General features: G+C 42.7%; 1 protein-coding gene across 1 annotated transcript; it reads left to right on the top strand.

The window, feature by feature from the left end:
* The first annotated feature begins 14514 nt into the window (after positions 1–14514).
* olig2 (oligodendrocyte lineage transcription factor 2) lies at positions 14515–16098 on the top strand. The gene has a single exon (XM_030080915.1). It carries the CDS (start codon positions 14523–14525, stop codon positions 15345–15347), a length of 825 nt encoding a protein of 274 aa, XP_029936775.1. The 5' UTR covers positions 14515–14522; the 3' UTR covers positions 15348–16098.
* The last annotated feature ends 756 nt before the right edge of the window (positions 16099–16854 follow it).

The following is a 16854-nucleotide window of genomic DNA, read 5'->3' as shown; positions in this document are numbered from 1 at the left end:
AGGGCCCGAGCTTCTTAGACCTGTCTGTGTTTCAACAACACTCTGATTTACTGGGGAATAGAGACACTATTTTCTTCCCCAGACAGACCCTCTCCCTTCCCTCCCGTCCACGTCTGCATCCCCTCTCTGCCCTCCCTGTAGCCCTATCCGTTATCCTCCACAATGCTGTGGTTAAGGTTTCTTAGCCCAGTTTGTTTGGCTCTGCCATAGCAGCACTGGCGGAGCAAGGCTGCCGGCACGCTCTCCCTCTCTTTTTCTCCCTTGTTTTTCTCATTCTTTTACTCACAGTCCTCAGTCAAGCTATTTGGTTGACCACTGGTGCACTGGCAGTGAAGACTTTTTCCCTCTTTTTTTTTTTTTTTTTTTTATTTCTCTTAGTTCCCCCCCAGGTGACTATAAGGCAAGCGGTGCCAGGAGAGCAGATGGCTTGGAGAGAGAAAAAGCATGCAGAAGTGTGGAAGTAAAGAAAAACAAAACAGTGTGATGGAGCGGGGTTGTTGAGAATACTAAGCACCAGCCATGGGCGAGTAAGTTTGATGTACACGGATGGAGGGATGTGGGAAGAAGTTATGTGGAAGGGGAGGAGAGGAAGTAGTATTTTTACAAAATACTACATGAACTTCAGCACAGAAGACTTTAAAAAGGACTATACTGAATGAGCAAATTGAGTTGATTTCTAAAAAAATAAATAAATAAAATAAAAGGAAAAATGCACCTCCCCCCAAAAATAGCAAGAAATTCCAAAAAAGTTACAAGAAAATGACAAAAAATAATGTGTACAACAAGTACCAAAAACTATCTGAAAATAAAAACAGAAAAAAACATCAAATGAAGAAAGAAAGCTACTTGTAATTATTCTTAATTAACATTCAAAATAAATTAAGTACAATAGCATTACCTCAAAAATTAAAAATAAAAACAAATAAAGTTGATATTGTTGATATTGAAAATCCACCCATGGGTTTCTGGGTTTCAAAGAAGAAAGGAGGTAAGTCTCCTAACAATTGTGTTTGTGTGTGTGTGTGTGTGTGTGTGTGTGTGTTCATATAGTATTTTTCTACATTCCTTGTTTATAATGTTTATATTGCTTTATAGTGTAAATTATGCTTCATATCTTGCTATCCACTTTGCTGCTGTAATACGTGAAATTTCCCCACCATGGGACTAATAAAGGAATATCTTATCTTATCTTATCTTATATTTGCCTCTGATGACAGGATACTTGCATACAATGCCCTTGACCTCCAGCAATGTGGGTATGGGTTGTAGGGGAAGAGGTGACGTGGTAGTGTGCGTGCCACTCAGTATACATAAGTAAGTGTGTGTGTGTGTGTGTGTTTACATGTCCACTCCAGGGTCCTCCAGGCTTTGAGGACATCCCCTCCAGAAACACAGGCCTGGCCCTCCAAACTCAAAGGATGAGCTCCATTCACTCACTGGCAACGGTGCTGAGAAATGGAGAAGAGATAGGCAGAGCGGAATGGCCGGGCAGTAAATTATCAGCTTTGGGGAAGAGGACACAATATTTATTTATAGCATTGTGTGAGGGCACTCGGGTAGGAGGGTGGGATGGGTGCTCAGAAAGAGGCGGGGGCGCGGGGCTTTTGCAAAGAGCATCTTAGGTGGTCAACATTGACCCGCACTAACCCTTGTATCCTGTCTCATTCTCCCTCCCTTCACACTTGTCTTGCACCCAAGGCTCCCGAGAACTCCCTGGTAATTAGGCAACAAGTCACACCCACTCCCTGCCCTGGGGGGCTGTAAATTTTCCTCCTTTTCCCTGCCTTGTGACACACACACACACACACACACACACACACACACTAATATCACCAAAATTGAGGCTACAAGGCACCATTCACCCCTACTTGCTCGACCCCCCCCACTCTACACTTTTTATCACCACCCCTTGTTTTGTTTTGCTGTCTCAATCCATCAATCTTCCCATTAACCTACCATGTTATGGGAAACCCAAGGGAACGCCTCCTTCACCACTGCCACCCCACACTCAGCTGAGTCCCTCCTTCCCTCCATCTTCCCTCCATCCTCATCCTCCTGTTGCTTTTCGCGGGACGGTCCCATATCACCGTGCTCTCCGCAGTCCTCACTCCACCACATCACTCTGTCTGCCCCAATATTTGGCCTCTCTTGCCTCTGTCTACCTCTGGCATAAGGTTTACATAACCCATGTTTTTTGGGCCAGAGGGAGGCAAAACAAAAGATGAGGACAGAGAGAGAGAAGAATTAGGCTGCTTGGGGTGTGTGTGTGGGGGGGCTGTTAGGAAGACAGGGGGGGACACATTGGGTGGTATGTTGCCCGCGAGAGTGAAACACAATGCTCCCAGTGTTCAGGCGGGCCCACAGGAGCTTGTTTTACAACAGGGGAGGGGCAGTCATCAATGGCCAGATGATGTGAACCACCCTGAGCTGATTCACAGTGACAAACAGCCCCCTCCAACGAGCGATCCACCCCCGCCCCCCGCATCACCCCCAACCTCCACCCTCTATCCTGCTCCTTTTCTCCCTCCCCCCTCCCCCCCCACTCCCGACACCTCCCTCCTTCCCCTCTAGAGGTTCTACTCTGCTGGACCAAAACCAGAGCGCGCGACATGTATAACAGCTTCAACGGATTGTCACCGGACACACTCGCATCCACAGACACAAAATGTCTCATGTTCATAATGGCATGAACACACACACACACACACACACACACACACACTTACGCAAGCGCCTTCTTTCCGTTTGTCCTCCTTCCCCTAATGAACCCCCCACCCCAGCTTCTCAGGGAGAACCTGAATTGATATTGGCTTAATTAAATCAGCGTGGCCCTTGTCTTCCTCTCTTCAATCTCAGAGAGGCAAAATGGCTTGATGACAGCATAATTGCCAAAGAATTGAAGGGGAGCTGGTGCGGTGAGTTGCTAAGGGGGCAAAAATCCCCCCTTCATTTCTTTGGCCCCTATGGCTCCGCACTAGAGACCTGTCCATTCTCTTGTCCTCTCTTTTCCTTTCTATCAATGCTAGGGTACTATGTCCCCATGGCATCTGCTCACTCCATGCCTTTTAAACAGACCTCTCCGATGGTGCTTGTTTCCTGCCTGTGAGCAATCAATGAAAAAAAAAAAAAAAAAAAGAATACCTTGATTTGACACCAGAAAAGGAGGTCAGCTAGTAAAAAGTGGAATATATGCAGCGATGTTTTTTAGAACCTTGACCTGTACTTTTAATGATTTATAGTATAAATTATAAAAAAAAAAAACAATGTACTGTGCTTTTTAAAAGATAAAAGGTCATCCTCTGACCCCAGTCATCTTGCAAATAAATACATAAATAAATGCATAAATAAAACTGCGATGCAATGGAGTTTCTCAAGGTATCTGAGAAATCTTAACCAAAATGTAATCTTTCATCTTCACTGAAATAAAGCACAGACAAATGTAGCTTTCCACTCCCGTAAACCGAGAGAGACAAGAGTTTCTAAGTGGTCAGACACAACAATTGCAGCAGATTTGACCTCCTCACACCACATCCAAACGGCCCCATCTCCATCTGTCAGGGATGAAGTTCTGTGCATGTGTGTGTGTGTGTGTGTGTGTGTGTGTGTGTGTGTGTGTGTGTGTGTGCGTGGTTCTGAGTGTATGCAACAAGTGTCCATTGGCTTTATCACCAGAATGGGTGCAAGTGAGCTAATATACAGGCTTTTTTGGTGACGTCTGATTGATATTCACTCATGATAATTGGACAAGCTAACGATAGCATCTTGTCAGCTATCAGTGGTTCTTTCCTAAACTTTCTATCTATCTAGTTAGCTAGCAAACAAAGCCAAACACCAACACTTATTTCATGCATATTGAGGTGATTCTTATCAAGGTCTAGAGCTAAAACCAAGACAGTTTAGGTATGTAGGCAGGTACTTCATCAATCCCTGAGGGGAAATTGCAGCAGTCTGAGGCAGCGTTCTACAGACATTCACACAGACAAAACAAGCATAATATGCCATATAATAAAATGCCATATTAAAATACTACACATGTATCAAGGTTATAAATTATATTGCATGAGGAAAAAAAGTCGATATGGTGCAAAGGTACCAGCTTACATTAAGAATAACCTTAGACTTATGAATAGTTTATAGTTGAGTTATTAATTAGGTTCTGAGCACTTTATAAATCATTTATACACGAGTTATAGTTTTCATACTTAAGACACGCAGGCTCACTATTTGGCAAGATCAAGGCAATGCTGCAGTGCACCTATTCTGTTAAATCTCAGATGTTCTTCTCAAATCTAGCTGCATAGCTGACTGGTACCACTTAACAATACGACTACCCATATGAGGATACATCAGTGTATGTATATAACTTGTCTTTTCATTAATGATCTATAAGGTTTTAAAACCTAATTAATCACTTCACTATGAACCATTCATAAATCCTTTATGAGGGCAGTCTGAATGTGAAGTGGTACCATGCAAGAATGAAATTATAAAATGGATGAAGGATAAAATGACTTAAATAAAATGAGCACTGTGAAACGGAATAAATTAAGATGCAAAACATAATGAGAATTGTCCTGGGAGGTGTTAAACAGTCTAATAGCAGGGGGAATTTCCTGAATCGCTCAGGCCTGCACCTTGATGGCATCAGTCTGTGACCCAGTAACCTACATTTGGACACAAGTCTCTCTTAGCAGACTATTCTTTACCATTAACGTTACTGAAGTGACATATAGCCTTTTTCAACTTTGAGCCTGGCTCTTATAGTTAGACATACTTTGTTTCACAGCCAGTACTCCACTGTACATGATGGAGTCAAGCATTGTTTGTAGGAAATAGGTCATGTATCTGCAAAGCTTTTATGAAGACAAAACACAATCTGGACCTGCACTCCACCGGAGCTAAAGAGTTTATCACTTTCAGGCAAAATGTTTGAGAGGGGATGATGTTTCAGCGGAATCTTCAAGTCATGCAGAGATGACAGAGGCAGCAACAGAGATTGTAATGAGTTATCCTTTAAACAGTGACGAAAGCAGGACAATAGCTTTGTGATGCACCATCTTCAGGCCAAGAGGGTGACAGAGAGGGCAGCGTGATGCTCAAACTCACCATCGAACCCCTCCAGACACAAAACACAACCTGTCACTTACTGGAGTCAACCAGAAGTGTGTGTGTGTGTCTGGTTAGCAGTGGGGTGGTAATAAAGTAGTCCGCCCCCTTGTTAGGTATGATGATGAGCCTGTGTGTGTGTGTGTGTGTGTGTGTTAGGGATCAGGAGGGCGGTAGCGAGAGTGAAGGAATTTCACACACCCTCTCAGCCCCTCCATATGACGCTAATTGCAGCAGAACGGGGACGGCTTGGGCTGCTTGTGTACTCCATTGTTATTCCTCAGCCCATTGTCTCTCCCCCTCTGACAATGGCCATCTGAATGAGGGCCTGTTAAGCCTGGCAGATCTCTGTCATTAGACCCCTTTACACCCATTGTAACGCAGCACCAAGGATACTGATACCAAGGATACCAGGGACACAACATGTCAGAACTCCTTATTGGAGAACGCAAATGGAACCAACATGTATGTTGTCAGAGGTGGGTTTTCCAATAACGGTGCACTAAGCAAGATGTGTACCGTCCCACGTCACAAAGAGACTCTTGAGAGGGTTGTTGATTAATGCCAATGAGCCGGTGATAACTCGGCAAGACGCTGAGATTTCTGGCTTTCAAAATTCACTTTCCAGGATGTGCTGCGTTTTCGGACCAAAACGCTGCACCCACTGGGATTTCAAGACTCCTCCCCTCCCCCAGCTGGGACACCTACTCACATGTTCAGACCACAGAGTGACTGGCATCACAACACATTTTATTTACTATTATTATTAAAGTAATTAGCTCGGTGGTGCATCACCTATTCACCGGAGAGTTTTAGCTTACGCAACTTTAATATTTGTGATCTTAACACTTGCTGTCGAGACGTGTTGCTGTTTTTCCTTGGTCACTGATATAATAATCCTAGTCATTATAGTCACAGTCAGAATAGAGTTGATAAAAACTGCTAAAAGAGTCAATAATTTTGGGAGTGTTGGGTTGTACGGTTGAGTCCTCATGGTGGTGAAATCTCCTCATTAGTTGTTCTGTGCTTCCCTTGGCTTCTATCTCTCCATTCACTTCCATAGCAAAACTGCTCCCAAAATAACACTTTTAGCACAATAAACAAATGCAAATAAAGTGGAAAATGCCAATTCCTGTTTGAACTGGAAAGTAGATCAGGCAGGCAGAGACTGTAGGAAACTTCCACAAAGTAACCTTGCACCTTGAAGAAACAACCAGGTAGTATTTTCACAAATAATTGTAATTACACAACAAATGGGTACTGGGACTTTTTGTGTTTTCTTTGTTGCTGTAGGTGTCATTTTGGGAGCTGTTTAGCTGCACTATGGATGTGAATGGAGTGGTAGAAATCCAGTATTGTGGATAAGCAGGGAAGCACAGAGCAACTAATGAGGATATTTCACCACCATGTGGACTCGTATAACGCCCAGGGAACTACACAACGCAACACTCCACCAGTTTCACTTTGTTATGAAATTTGTACGACTTTTGGATTCAGATTTAACGTAGCTTTGTGACCTTTGACACCATAATTTCCAGTTTGAAAATCATGAAAATCATTTGTCATGTCCTGCTGATCTCTCTCAGTTTTCCTCTGTCTCTCACTGCAACATCTCAGCAGTCAAAATAGCTTAAAAAATATTGTGAATACAAGAGGCAGATTTGACAGTTGTGATGATGAGTAAGAACGTTTGGAGAGTGTTGCCTGGGTAAGCCCATTTATAGTATACGGATACACAGTTTTATTCATAATATATACTGTACAATTCTAAATATATGGAATGAGTGAAACAGACTGTATATAGAATGTTCTGTGGATTATTGGTCATTTTTTCTAAATCAGTAGAACCCAGTGTGACTCCCTAACAGCCTGACAGCCTAAATATATTCCAGCCCCCCCCCCCAACATTGTTCAATTTTAAAAGACCCTCAACAGTCTTTTAAATCATTTCACTCTCCTTTTCTAACTGTTGCGCTTAACACAATTGAGAGAATCTCTCCAGTGAACGTGATGCTTCTTTGTCCACACAAGTTTGGTCACGGATGTACCATGGACACAAATTGCCAATCGGCCTGGTTTAGGTATGGTGCGGCTCAGTCTAGCCTCTTTCTCTCAAAACAAGCATCTGGAGGCCCAGGGAGTGAATACGAATGGGAATATATTCATCCACATGCTGTTTTGTTAAATCTGCGTGTGTAAAGCCGTTGTACCCCCACGCCCCCCTGGGTGACCCCCGAGGATCAGAGACCAGGTTGTCGAAACATTTGTAACATTTGGCCAAAGCAAATCTCAGGCTGCCTGTTGAATAGGAGCTGAGACCGACGAGGGGGAAAAAAAATCCCCCCGGACCCCTCGAAACGCTCCCTATCCCGTCCCAGGACCCCCCTCTCGTTCCTTATCCCTCGCACACATACACACACTCGCTCACTCTCTCTCCCTCTCTCTCTCACCGCCCATGCAGGCTCAACCCCTCACAACCTCCAGCAAATCCCCTTTATCTTTTCCCAGCCAGATGGGGCCGCTGGAATAATAGCTAAAGCCCAATGAGTTTCATTCAATTTGTCCAGCCATCTAAAGGAGCTTGTAAGCTTTCCATTTGCAGTTATGTTATAGTAACCATGGGAGGCTCGGTAGTGTTAAGACTTAATTACCTACTAATAGCTGTTGTAGAGTTAAAGCCCCTGGCTAGCACAGCCCAACACTGTCCACCCCTTGGGATAGAAAGGCCTGAAAGTTCTTTCTCTAGCCAGGTTGATTCATCTGTAAACTATGGTGTCTGTTGATGTCAGCATTGCCCAGCAGTGATTACAACCTAACATGGACACATCCCCGTAAAATAGCAGGAAATTAACCAAAGCACATGCACATGTATTTGGAGAGAGTGCTATAAACTGATACTCAAGTAGAAGTTTTGTTACTTTAATGATATTTTACTTAGATGCTTGTGAAAAAAAATAGATTGGGGAAAGTCCACCTCAATGGCAGTTATCATCTGAAGCATCCAATCACAATATCTAGCACTTATATGAGAAAGATAGTACCACTACTGTCCTACGTAATAACTAGGGGGTAATAGCATTTTTTTTTCAAAATGGGTGAACTATCCCTTTAAATAAAAGTAAAATTAGTAAAAATGCTCAACAAGTACAAGTACACAAAAAACTGCTCAGTTACAGTAATGCAAGTAAATGTAATTAGTTACTTCCACCCCTGCATGTATTTATACACCAATGCACGCATGCACACACACAAAGGTAGGTGCACACATTGCATGCACACACACACACACACACACACACACACACATAGACCAACAGCAGCGGCAGTGGCAGGCAGCATCTCACGTTCCTCGCTACAGATTTCAACAAAAGAGAGAATTTTGCTTCATTTCGTTCCAAGATTTCGTGGAGAAAGAGAACGAGGGGGAGAGCTGGGACATTATTCATGTTTTTCAGTTCATTTGGCCACTGCTGGTCAGCTCCCCAGACAGAAAGAGAAACATTCTCTTGCTTTTTTCCACCCTCTTCTCTTTTCTCTTCTTTTTTTGTTCCCTTTCTTTTTTATTTTGGAGGCAGATTAGCAGGATTAAGTATGGCTCACATATGCTCCCCCTAACTATTGGTATTCACCACAGCGCTGGGCCTACCGCCACCCAGACCGATTGAGAGGGAGAGGAGCGAGAGGGAGAAATGACGAGTGATGAGGGGTGCAGTGAATGAGAGCCTCCAAGGTGGGAAGGAAGGAAAACTTACCAAATAAACAGGACTAAAACATGACGATGCTAACTTCTACTTCTTTTTTTTTTTTTTAATTGATGGTGAACAGCTCTTTGAACTGAACAAAGCTAAATGCAGAGGTGTAGTGACTGTCAACTCACTTTCTATCACGTACTTCTCTCTCTCTCTCTCTCTCTGTCTCTCTCCCTCAAACACACACACACACACACACATTTGGTCTGTCCTCTCTGTCTCGCTTTCTTGCTCTTTCTTCTCTCTCCTCCACTCTCTGTCTCTCACTCTCCATCTCTCTTGGTGTGGGAGCTGCTTGTTTAGCTTGGAACAGGACAGGATTAGAAGATGAATAAACAGGCGTAGAGACTGATACTGAGGCGCTTGTGAGGCGACATGTCTTCCTCCTGGCCTCTGGTTGCTCAAATTAGCATTGTAAAGTGCACCCTGCCTCCTCAAACACACACGCACGCACACACACACACACACACACACACACACACACACACACACACACACACACACACACACACACACACACACAATCTCAACTATTTTCAGGAAACAGCAGAATATTAGTGTTATAGGAGCGGGGCCAACATGTCCAAACTCCTGAAAGAGGAAAAACAGACTGCACACTGCAATGCTAGTGGAGTGTATGGGCCCTTTTGTCAGTTTGTCATTGTCTTCTTTGATTTTTTGGAACCTGTGAATACCTTGGCTGTATGTTTTTGCATGTTTCTTTTTTTCTAATTACTGAGAACCTATAGCTTTGGTGCAGATCCTTTCCTTTATAGTAAAATGTGATTGAAAATATTTCAAATATCAACTCAAAAAGATTGTGGCATTTCAAACACAGTCTATATGAACTTATTCATGCGGTGTCTATGGGACATTTTTAAAATGGTTTATTTTATTTGCTTTAACATTATTTTGTCATTGTGTAAATCGCTTTTAAAGCTTGGCAAAGCATGTAAAATTAAATTGAACATCATATAAATGATGTATATGAAATGAGGCAACTGCAGGCTCACTCTCTCATGCCTCCTGCCTTGTCAAGTGGACAGAAACATCATTATCTCATAAAGGGAGTTGAGATGGAGGGGTAGCTAAGCCAACAAGAGAAATTAGAGAAAATCACATTTGACCGTGGAGGAAATTCACTTGCCTGCCACAGAAAATTCACCCAAAGGTGGCAAAAGCTCTTTAATCAAACACTTAGTTCAGGCAGCACTTAGCACCCTATGGTCTTGTATATGAGGTGTAATTGAGGGGTCTCTGCACCTTTTAGGGTGTTAATGTCCCACATATTAATTCTCCCGTGTTGTTTTATTCATCACAGCTGTGAGACTAGAGTGTCTCCTAGGAGCAGACCTGATGTGACTGCACTGCAAACTGCTGGGTGACAGGGATGAAATGTATGTTCTGGCCAGCTAGTGTCAGCCATGCAGATTACATAAATAATGATTGTTCCTCTATGTAACCCCCAAGAGAGCTGGCTTTCTGTACCAGTATGACAGCAAGAGGGCAGAGCCAGCCCCTTTGGATGATTAATCTTTTGAAACATTACGTGAAAAATGAGTAAATCCCACAAAATTACCAATATTTGAACTTAAATGGCCACAACATCAGCCCTCCCCCACCCCCGCCCAAAAAAAGAGAAAGAAAATAGCCATGAAAAAACTATTTAGAATTCTTATAGCCTAACTATATGTTAAAGATTAATTTGCCACAGCATTAGCTCAAATTACCCCCCAAAATCATTATTATTTCAGTTTTTATTGTCATTGTCATTTTTGCTCTTAGTAATACTACTACCACCATTAATAATAATGATAATAATAATAATAATAATATATGAAATTTGTAATGAAATTAACCTTTTTTTCTTTTGGAGGGGAAAAATTGTTCAGAATTTTCAGGTTGAAATGAAACCTTTCAAAATGAACACCCAGGCATGGGCTCCGGGATTCAAAGGGTTAACTGTCTTTACATCCAGTAAGAGCAGCAACAGGGTGTCCAGTGCAAACTAATTGTTACCAGGGGAATAGAATACACTGCACTCATGTTAACACTTGAGAGGCCAAGGCGCCACCACTGTCTTCTGAAATATAGCAGCTTTCCCAAAGACCGCTGATGACTTTTCTAGGTTGAGCTCAGTTAAAGGGTTCTCGGCCTTCTCTTAGGCCCCCAAAATCCACTGGCCTAGTTATCAGCCCGGACTTGGTCATCTGAGAAAGTCATAAATAGTGACTGAGTTATTTTCTTTCATATTTGAATCCGCATTTTTTTTTTTTTTTTTTTTTTAAATTGGGGAATTCGTTGCATCAAGTGGGAGCCACGGACCCCCAAGGGTCCTCGGCAAAATGAAGAATAGTTTAATATCACGATTTTGTCTTTATGATTTTAACATGATGTTTTCAGTGTTCAACGTGTCAATTTAATGTAGCCTATAACACAACACACACTATCTTGTCATATGAGCATCGTCAGGCAAAATCACTTCCAAAAGGGCGTTTTGCGCATGGCTTCATTTAAATCAATTCGGGGCTCCGGAAAATGAAAAAGCCTACATGTGATGATGCCAGGGTTTTGGGGGCTCTTTCTACCCTCAGCGTTGCCCGTAAGTCTTCCCCTGGCAGCTGTCAATCACGCCCATCCCCTTTAGCAGCTGCCATTTAAAATAATGATTCACAAGATGAGAAAGCAGCACAAGGTACTCCGCTCAGGACAAATGCGCCTCTGTGGATCCCTTTGTGAATCCAGACGAACCAGCGAGACTGTGGGAATGTCTAATGAAGCAAGTAGTGGCACAGCGATCCAGAAGCTCCTGTTTTAAAATGCCACTTTATCCGGCCTTCATTACCATAATCTTATTTAGATTGGGTAAACAAGCAAACACAAGGGACGGAGAGGAGAAAACAAGCAATTTTAACGATGGGAAGCAGGGAGAGGTGGTGCTGCCGGGCCCCGGGCTAACGACCTTGACTTTGTGACATCCGTGACGGACCGATGTGAAGACACCTGGCTGCTTACGACAGTCACAGCTTATATGCGACACATATCTCCGCTCCTCACTCGTGACTGTGTGAGAGGCCGTTGTAGAACACCTGATAACACCTGCCACCGCCCCGGATCAATTAGTCAGTTGTTAATGAGCCAATTAATACGTCGCCAGGCAACCACTTTGTTCAGGTACTGTTCAAAAACTGCAGCCTATTGCATGGCAGAATAATAACATTTCTTTATTATTCTTTATTATTTATATCATCCATTTCAAACAGAAGGTTTGTTGAATGTGTGCTCTTCTTTTTGGATACAGTTTTACAAGTTTGATTCTTAGATGTCTTAAAATGATCACATGGGAGCATAACAAGCCCCCCCACCCCCACCACCTTTTTTTTTTTTTTTTTTTTTTTTTTTTTTTGCAGTGCTACCCTCACTGCGCACTCTGCAAGGACACAAGTGTGAATTTAAGATCATAAAGTAGTACTGCTGTGACCAAGTGCTTTCTTTTCTTTTCTTTTCTTTTCTGTTCTTTTTGTTCCTCTCAGTCAAAATCTGTTTAAAAGAAATGCTTTTTTTTTTTGTTTTTGTTTTTGTTTTTTTACCTTCACCTGAGATTTGGGTGTTTTCTTAAATAAATATAAGACCCTCCATCTTAATTTAGGGCGATCATATAGGTAGCAGGACGGGTTAACATTTGTCCGTCAGTTTTCCAAAGAGATTACACGCTTGTTGAGCTTTAAGCCTGTTATTAACCTAATCTAGACAGCCTAGGTCTATATTTTAGGATGCAGATATGATGAGCTGAATAGTTACGGGCCCACCAGACGAAAAGAGCTCAGAATTCAGAGGCAATTAGAGATGAATGTTTCTGACTGGACAATCAAACCTGCCATATTTGCGGACAATGAAGCTGCCAGCTTCAGTTACTTCAGAGAGCAAATCACTGCTGTGGGCCCTTATGTCAGAGGCTGTCTGACCGCCAACAGAGGGCCACACTGCTACGGCCCATATTGGACTAATTGAAATGTTACAGATCATAACCGTTAAAAACAATTTTACACGCTTCATTTGAGAACGTTAAAGATGCACTTTAACGGCCCGTCAGCTGCCGGCCGACCGGGTTAAAACAATAAGCAGCATATCAGCTCCAACCGCAAGCACAAAACATATTGCTCTACTCAGGCTTAGAGATGTTAATATTGTTCATTTTGAGCGGTGACGTAATTCTGGAAGAACAGTTTAATATTTTAAAAAACGAAAAAAATAAAATAAAATAAAATTATTAGGCACTTGTGAAATCGAATGTCTTAATAGAGTGAACATTTGTTAATAATAGCACAAATACTGAAGAACACAACTAGTGTAATAATAACAATAAGAATAAGAATAAGAATACTATTAACAACAACAACAATAACAATAAGAATAATAATAATGGCCCTAAAAGTGTGGGTATAAGTGCATACAAATTTTATTTAAAAATCAGTTAAATTCGTATCATCTTACTTATGAAAAACGAAAAAGTGAAAAATGTATCTAAATTTTAAAGTGCGCCTTTTTCTGTTCAAACGAATCAAATCGATAAAGCCATTTTTATTACTTTTATTTTCGGACTCAGAATAATAAATATCGCCAATAGCCTATCATATTCTGTAAACTCTACTGCTTTGTTTCGTTATTATAAAAATCCAAAGACACAAGGTCCAACATTTACGCAAGAAGAGGCCATATGCAGGAGGGAGTGTGTCTGATTTCACTTAATAGAGATGATGTTTCTTTGTAATTACATCAGACTGGAGACTTCCCCCCACCACCACCACACACACAGACACGCACGCACGCACGCACGCACGCACACACCCACTCCTCCCCTTCCACACACACAAACGAAGCCTATTGGTCGCAGGGAGGCATCGGGGATAGAAACAGCATTGTCCGGGTGACCTGGCTCCTGGATGGTTTAGCCCACTATAAAAACCTGTGGTGGTACCCATGCTTGCCAAATGGGCTGTCCGACGCGATTCCAAATAACAAGTGGATCCGACATTTACATTTTCTCCCCTCGCGCGCCTGGAGATATTCTCGGTAGGTTTGGAAATGCTTTTGTTGTTTATGGATATTTGTGGAATGAAAGTTTAGTTTAATTTGGATTGTGCATTTGCTTCGTTTGCTGTTGCTCCTATAGGAGCAAGATGGATAGAATCGCTCTACCAGTTTATAAATTACATACAGCGTAGGCCTATAGCAAGTTCTGTTCACTCATGTTGTTTAGCCTACATAAAACCAAGTTGGATCTTGTGTGCTTTACAGTTGCCAGGAGTAAAAAAAAGTTTGTTACCCGGATGTTATACCCAAATGGTAAAAAAAAAAAAAAAAAAAAAAAAATCAGTGTTCCGTCTAAGCTCATAGTGACCTACGTCTAATGATTTATTTCATTGAATAATTAATAATAGGCCTATGCTGATTTCCTACGTCAAATTATTGGCGAAATAATATCATGTTAGCCAATAGTCATTATTCCACTTTACTGCAGAAATAAAGTGGATATCAGCGATTTTGGGGGTGTCGCTGGCCAGTGACAGACAGGCTCTTTGCTAAAGGAGTTCATTAAATTGATGATACTAAGATGAAGTTTTGCTCTGTTCTGTCCTGTCCAGATAATCGAGTTGAATGAGGACCATGGACTCTGATACAAGCCGTGTGTCGAGCAGACCGTCTTCTCCCGAGGTGGACGATATATTCATGTCGGCCATGAAGAAGTCAGTACACGGCTTCTCCGGTGCAGTGTCATCCACACAGAGCGACTCTCCACCGGAGATCCCGGCGGACCTGCGCGGCCACTCCAGCGCCGACGAGGATGCGCTCACCCTCAAAATGATGTCCAAGAAAGACCGTAAGCTCCTGTCAGAGAGCGAGCTGCAGTCCATCCGCCTGAAGATCAACAGCCGCGAGAGGAAAAGGATGCACGATCTGAACGTGGCGATGGACGGACTCCGGGAGGTTATGCCCTATGCGCACGGACCGTCGGTGCGCAAACTCTCCAAAATCGCCACCCTCTTGCTGGCTAGAAACTACATCCTGATGCTGAGCAACTCGCTGGAGGAGATGAAGCGGCTCGTGAGCGAGATCTACGGCAGCAGCGGCCACCACGGCGGCTTCCACCCGTCCGCGTGCGGGACCATGACGCACGCGGGGCCTCTACCCGGCCACCCGACCGCTTCCCACGCCTCTCACCCGGCCGTGCACCACCCGCTCCTGCCGCCTGCGGCGGTATCCACCGCCTCCCTGTCCGCCCCCGGCATCTCCGCTGTGACCTCGGTCAGACCCCACCACGGACTCCTCAAAGCGCCCGCTGCTAGCGCAGGGCCGCTAGGCAGCAGTTTCCAGCACTGGGGCGTTGGCACCGGGATGCCCTGTCCGTGCAGCATGTGCCAAGTCCCGCCTCCACATGTGTCCAGCATGAGCACCGTCAGCATGCCGAGGCTGGCCAGCGACTCTAAGTGACTTGAAACAAAAGGAAAGCGAACTTTTTGTCTGTTGTGGAGTTGCAGTCGGGCTACAAAGGCTGCTGTGTGTCTACCCGCATCATGAAGTTTGTTTTTTATTTATCTGTGTTGCTGAATCCGTTGCTTCGACGTGGCGAATAAAGTCAAAATGCATTGATTTTCCTTACACTGGGAATTCGGGGTATTGCTATTAACTGTTTTAACTAGCCTCATGGTAACAGGTGTTTCTTCACGGGGCTCCTAAAGCACAATGAACCTTCAGCTTATTAATGAAAATTCGGTGGCCCCTATTATGTATTTAGAGTTTAAAGATCTATTTAATCGCTGCAGCTGGTTATAAGTTGCCTTTTCATTCTCTGAGCCTGAGAGGAAGAAGCTCCTAACTTGAATCAAACCACAAATGTAGAGTGTAAATATGTAGATGAATTATGCTGTTTATATAGTATGAGATATTTTATATTAGAGTCTTGTTAATGTTTGGAATGACACCCTCCACCCCCCACCCCACCCTTCTCTCTCTCTCTCAAACACACACACATCCCAACCCTCGACCCTTAAGCCTGCCATGTTGCACTTGCTTCATTCTGTCAGTCTATCCGGTCCTCTTCAGTGTTTTTCTTCTGATTTTGTCGCCCAGCATGCTATTCACTGCCCGCAAAGAATGACCACGTCTTTATTTTTTTATTAAAAAGTGCTAAATGATATTTATTTACTTATTTTCGACGGGGATTTCAGATGAATCTGTGATTATGTTGGGGTGTTATATGTAAAATAAAAAATGTTTACTTGAAAAACGTCCGCTGTTTTGGTGCTTCTTTATATAGGCCAGGCTGAATCCTTGGGTCGCCTATAAAATAAAAAAAGGTTCATTTTATTGCATTTTTCCTTTTGTAGCCGACAGAGATCAACTGCCCAACCACTGGCGACCACATGAGTGGAATTACAGGGAACAACAGACTATAGTGCTCACTTAACAAGAATGTGCTCGCCAGTACACAGCAGGCTGTTATTATGATTAGGCTATTATTATTATTTTTTACCAGACTTCTGAATATTCAGGTCGAACTGGTGTTCTTTTTAACCCTGCGAAAAATAAGTAATAAGTTCCTGAAACAAATTTATTAGACAATATTACTCAAGACAGTCGATAATATATTTCGTGGCTTAGAATAATAATAATAATAATAATAATAATAATAACAATAATAATGATAAAACAACAACAATAATAATAATAATTATTATAAATTTAAAATAGGTCTTGTCTATTTTAAAACAGCGAATGGCTATCAGTACAGTCACTAAAGGCCTGTACATCTAGGCCCAATTATATTTCTCTTAAAGAAAAAAGTCAGTAGTGGCCCTCATAAAGATTAGTTTAAACATTCTTTTATTACAGGTGGACACTAGCTGTGGTCCAGAGCAGAGGATTCAGGCTCTGTGGCCCATTAGTGACTGTCTGTTTTTTTGGTGAATATTTTGTCATTTTCATCCCTTAAAAAACA

The sequence above is a fragment of the Myripristis murdjan genome, chromosome 21 (genome assembly GCF_902150065.1).
Source record: "Myripristis murdjan chromosome 21, fMyrMur1.1, whole genome shotgun sequence".
Lineage (NCBI taxonomy): Eukaryota > Metazoa > Chordata > Actinopteri > Holocentriformes > Holocentridae > Myripristis > Myripristis murdjan.
This window is presented reverse-complemented; position numbering and strand designations above follow the sequence as displayed.

Coding starts and splice junctions, on each gene's coding strand:
- olig2 (XM_030080915.1), top strand. CDS start 14,523: ATGGACTCTGATACAAGCCGTGTGTCGAGCAGACCGTCTTCTCCCGAG.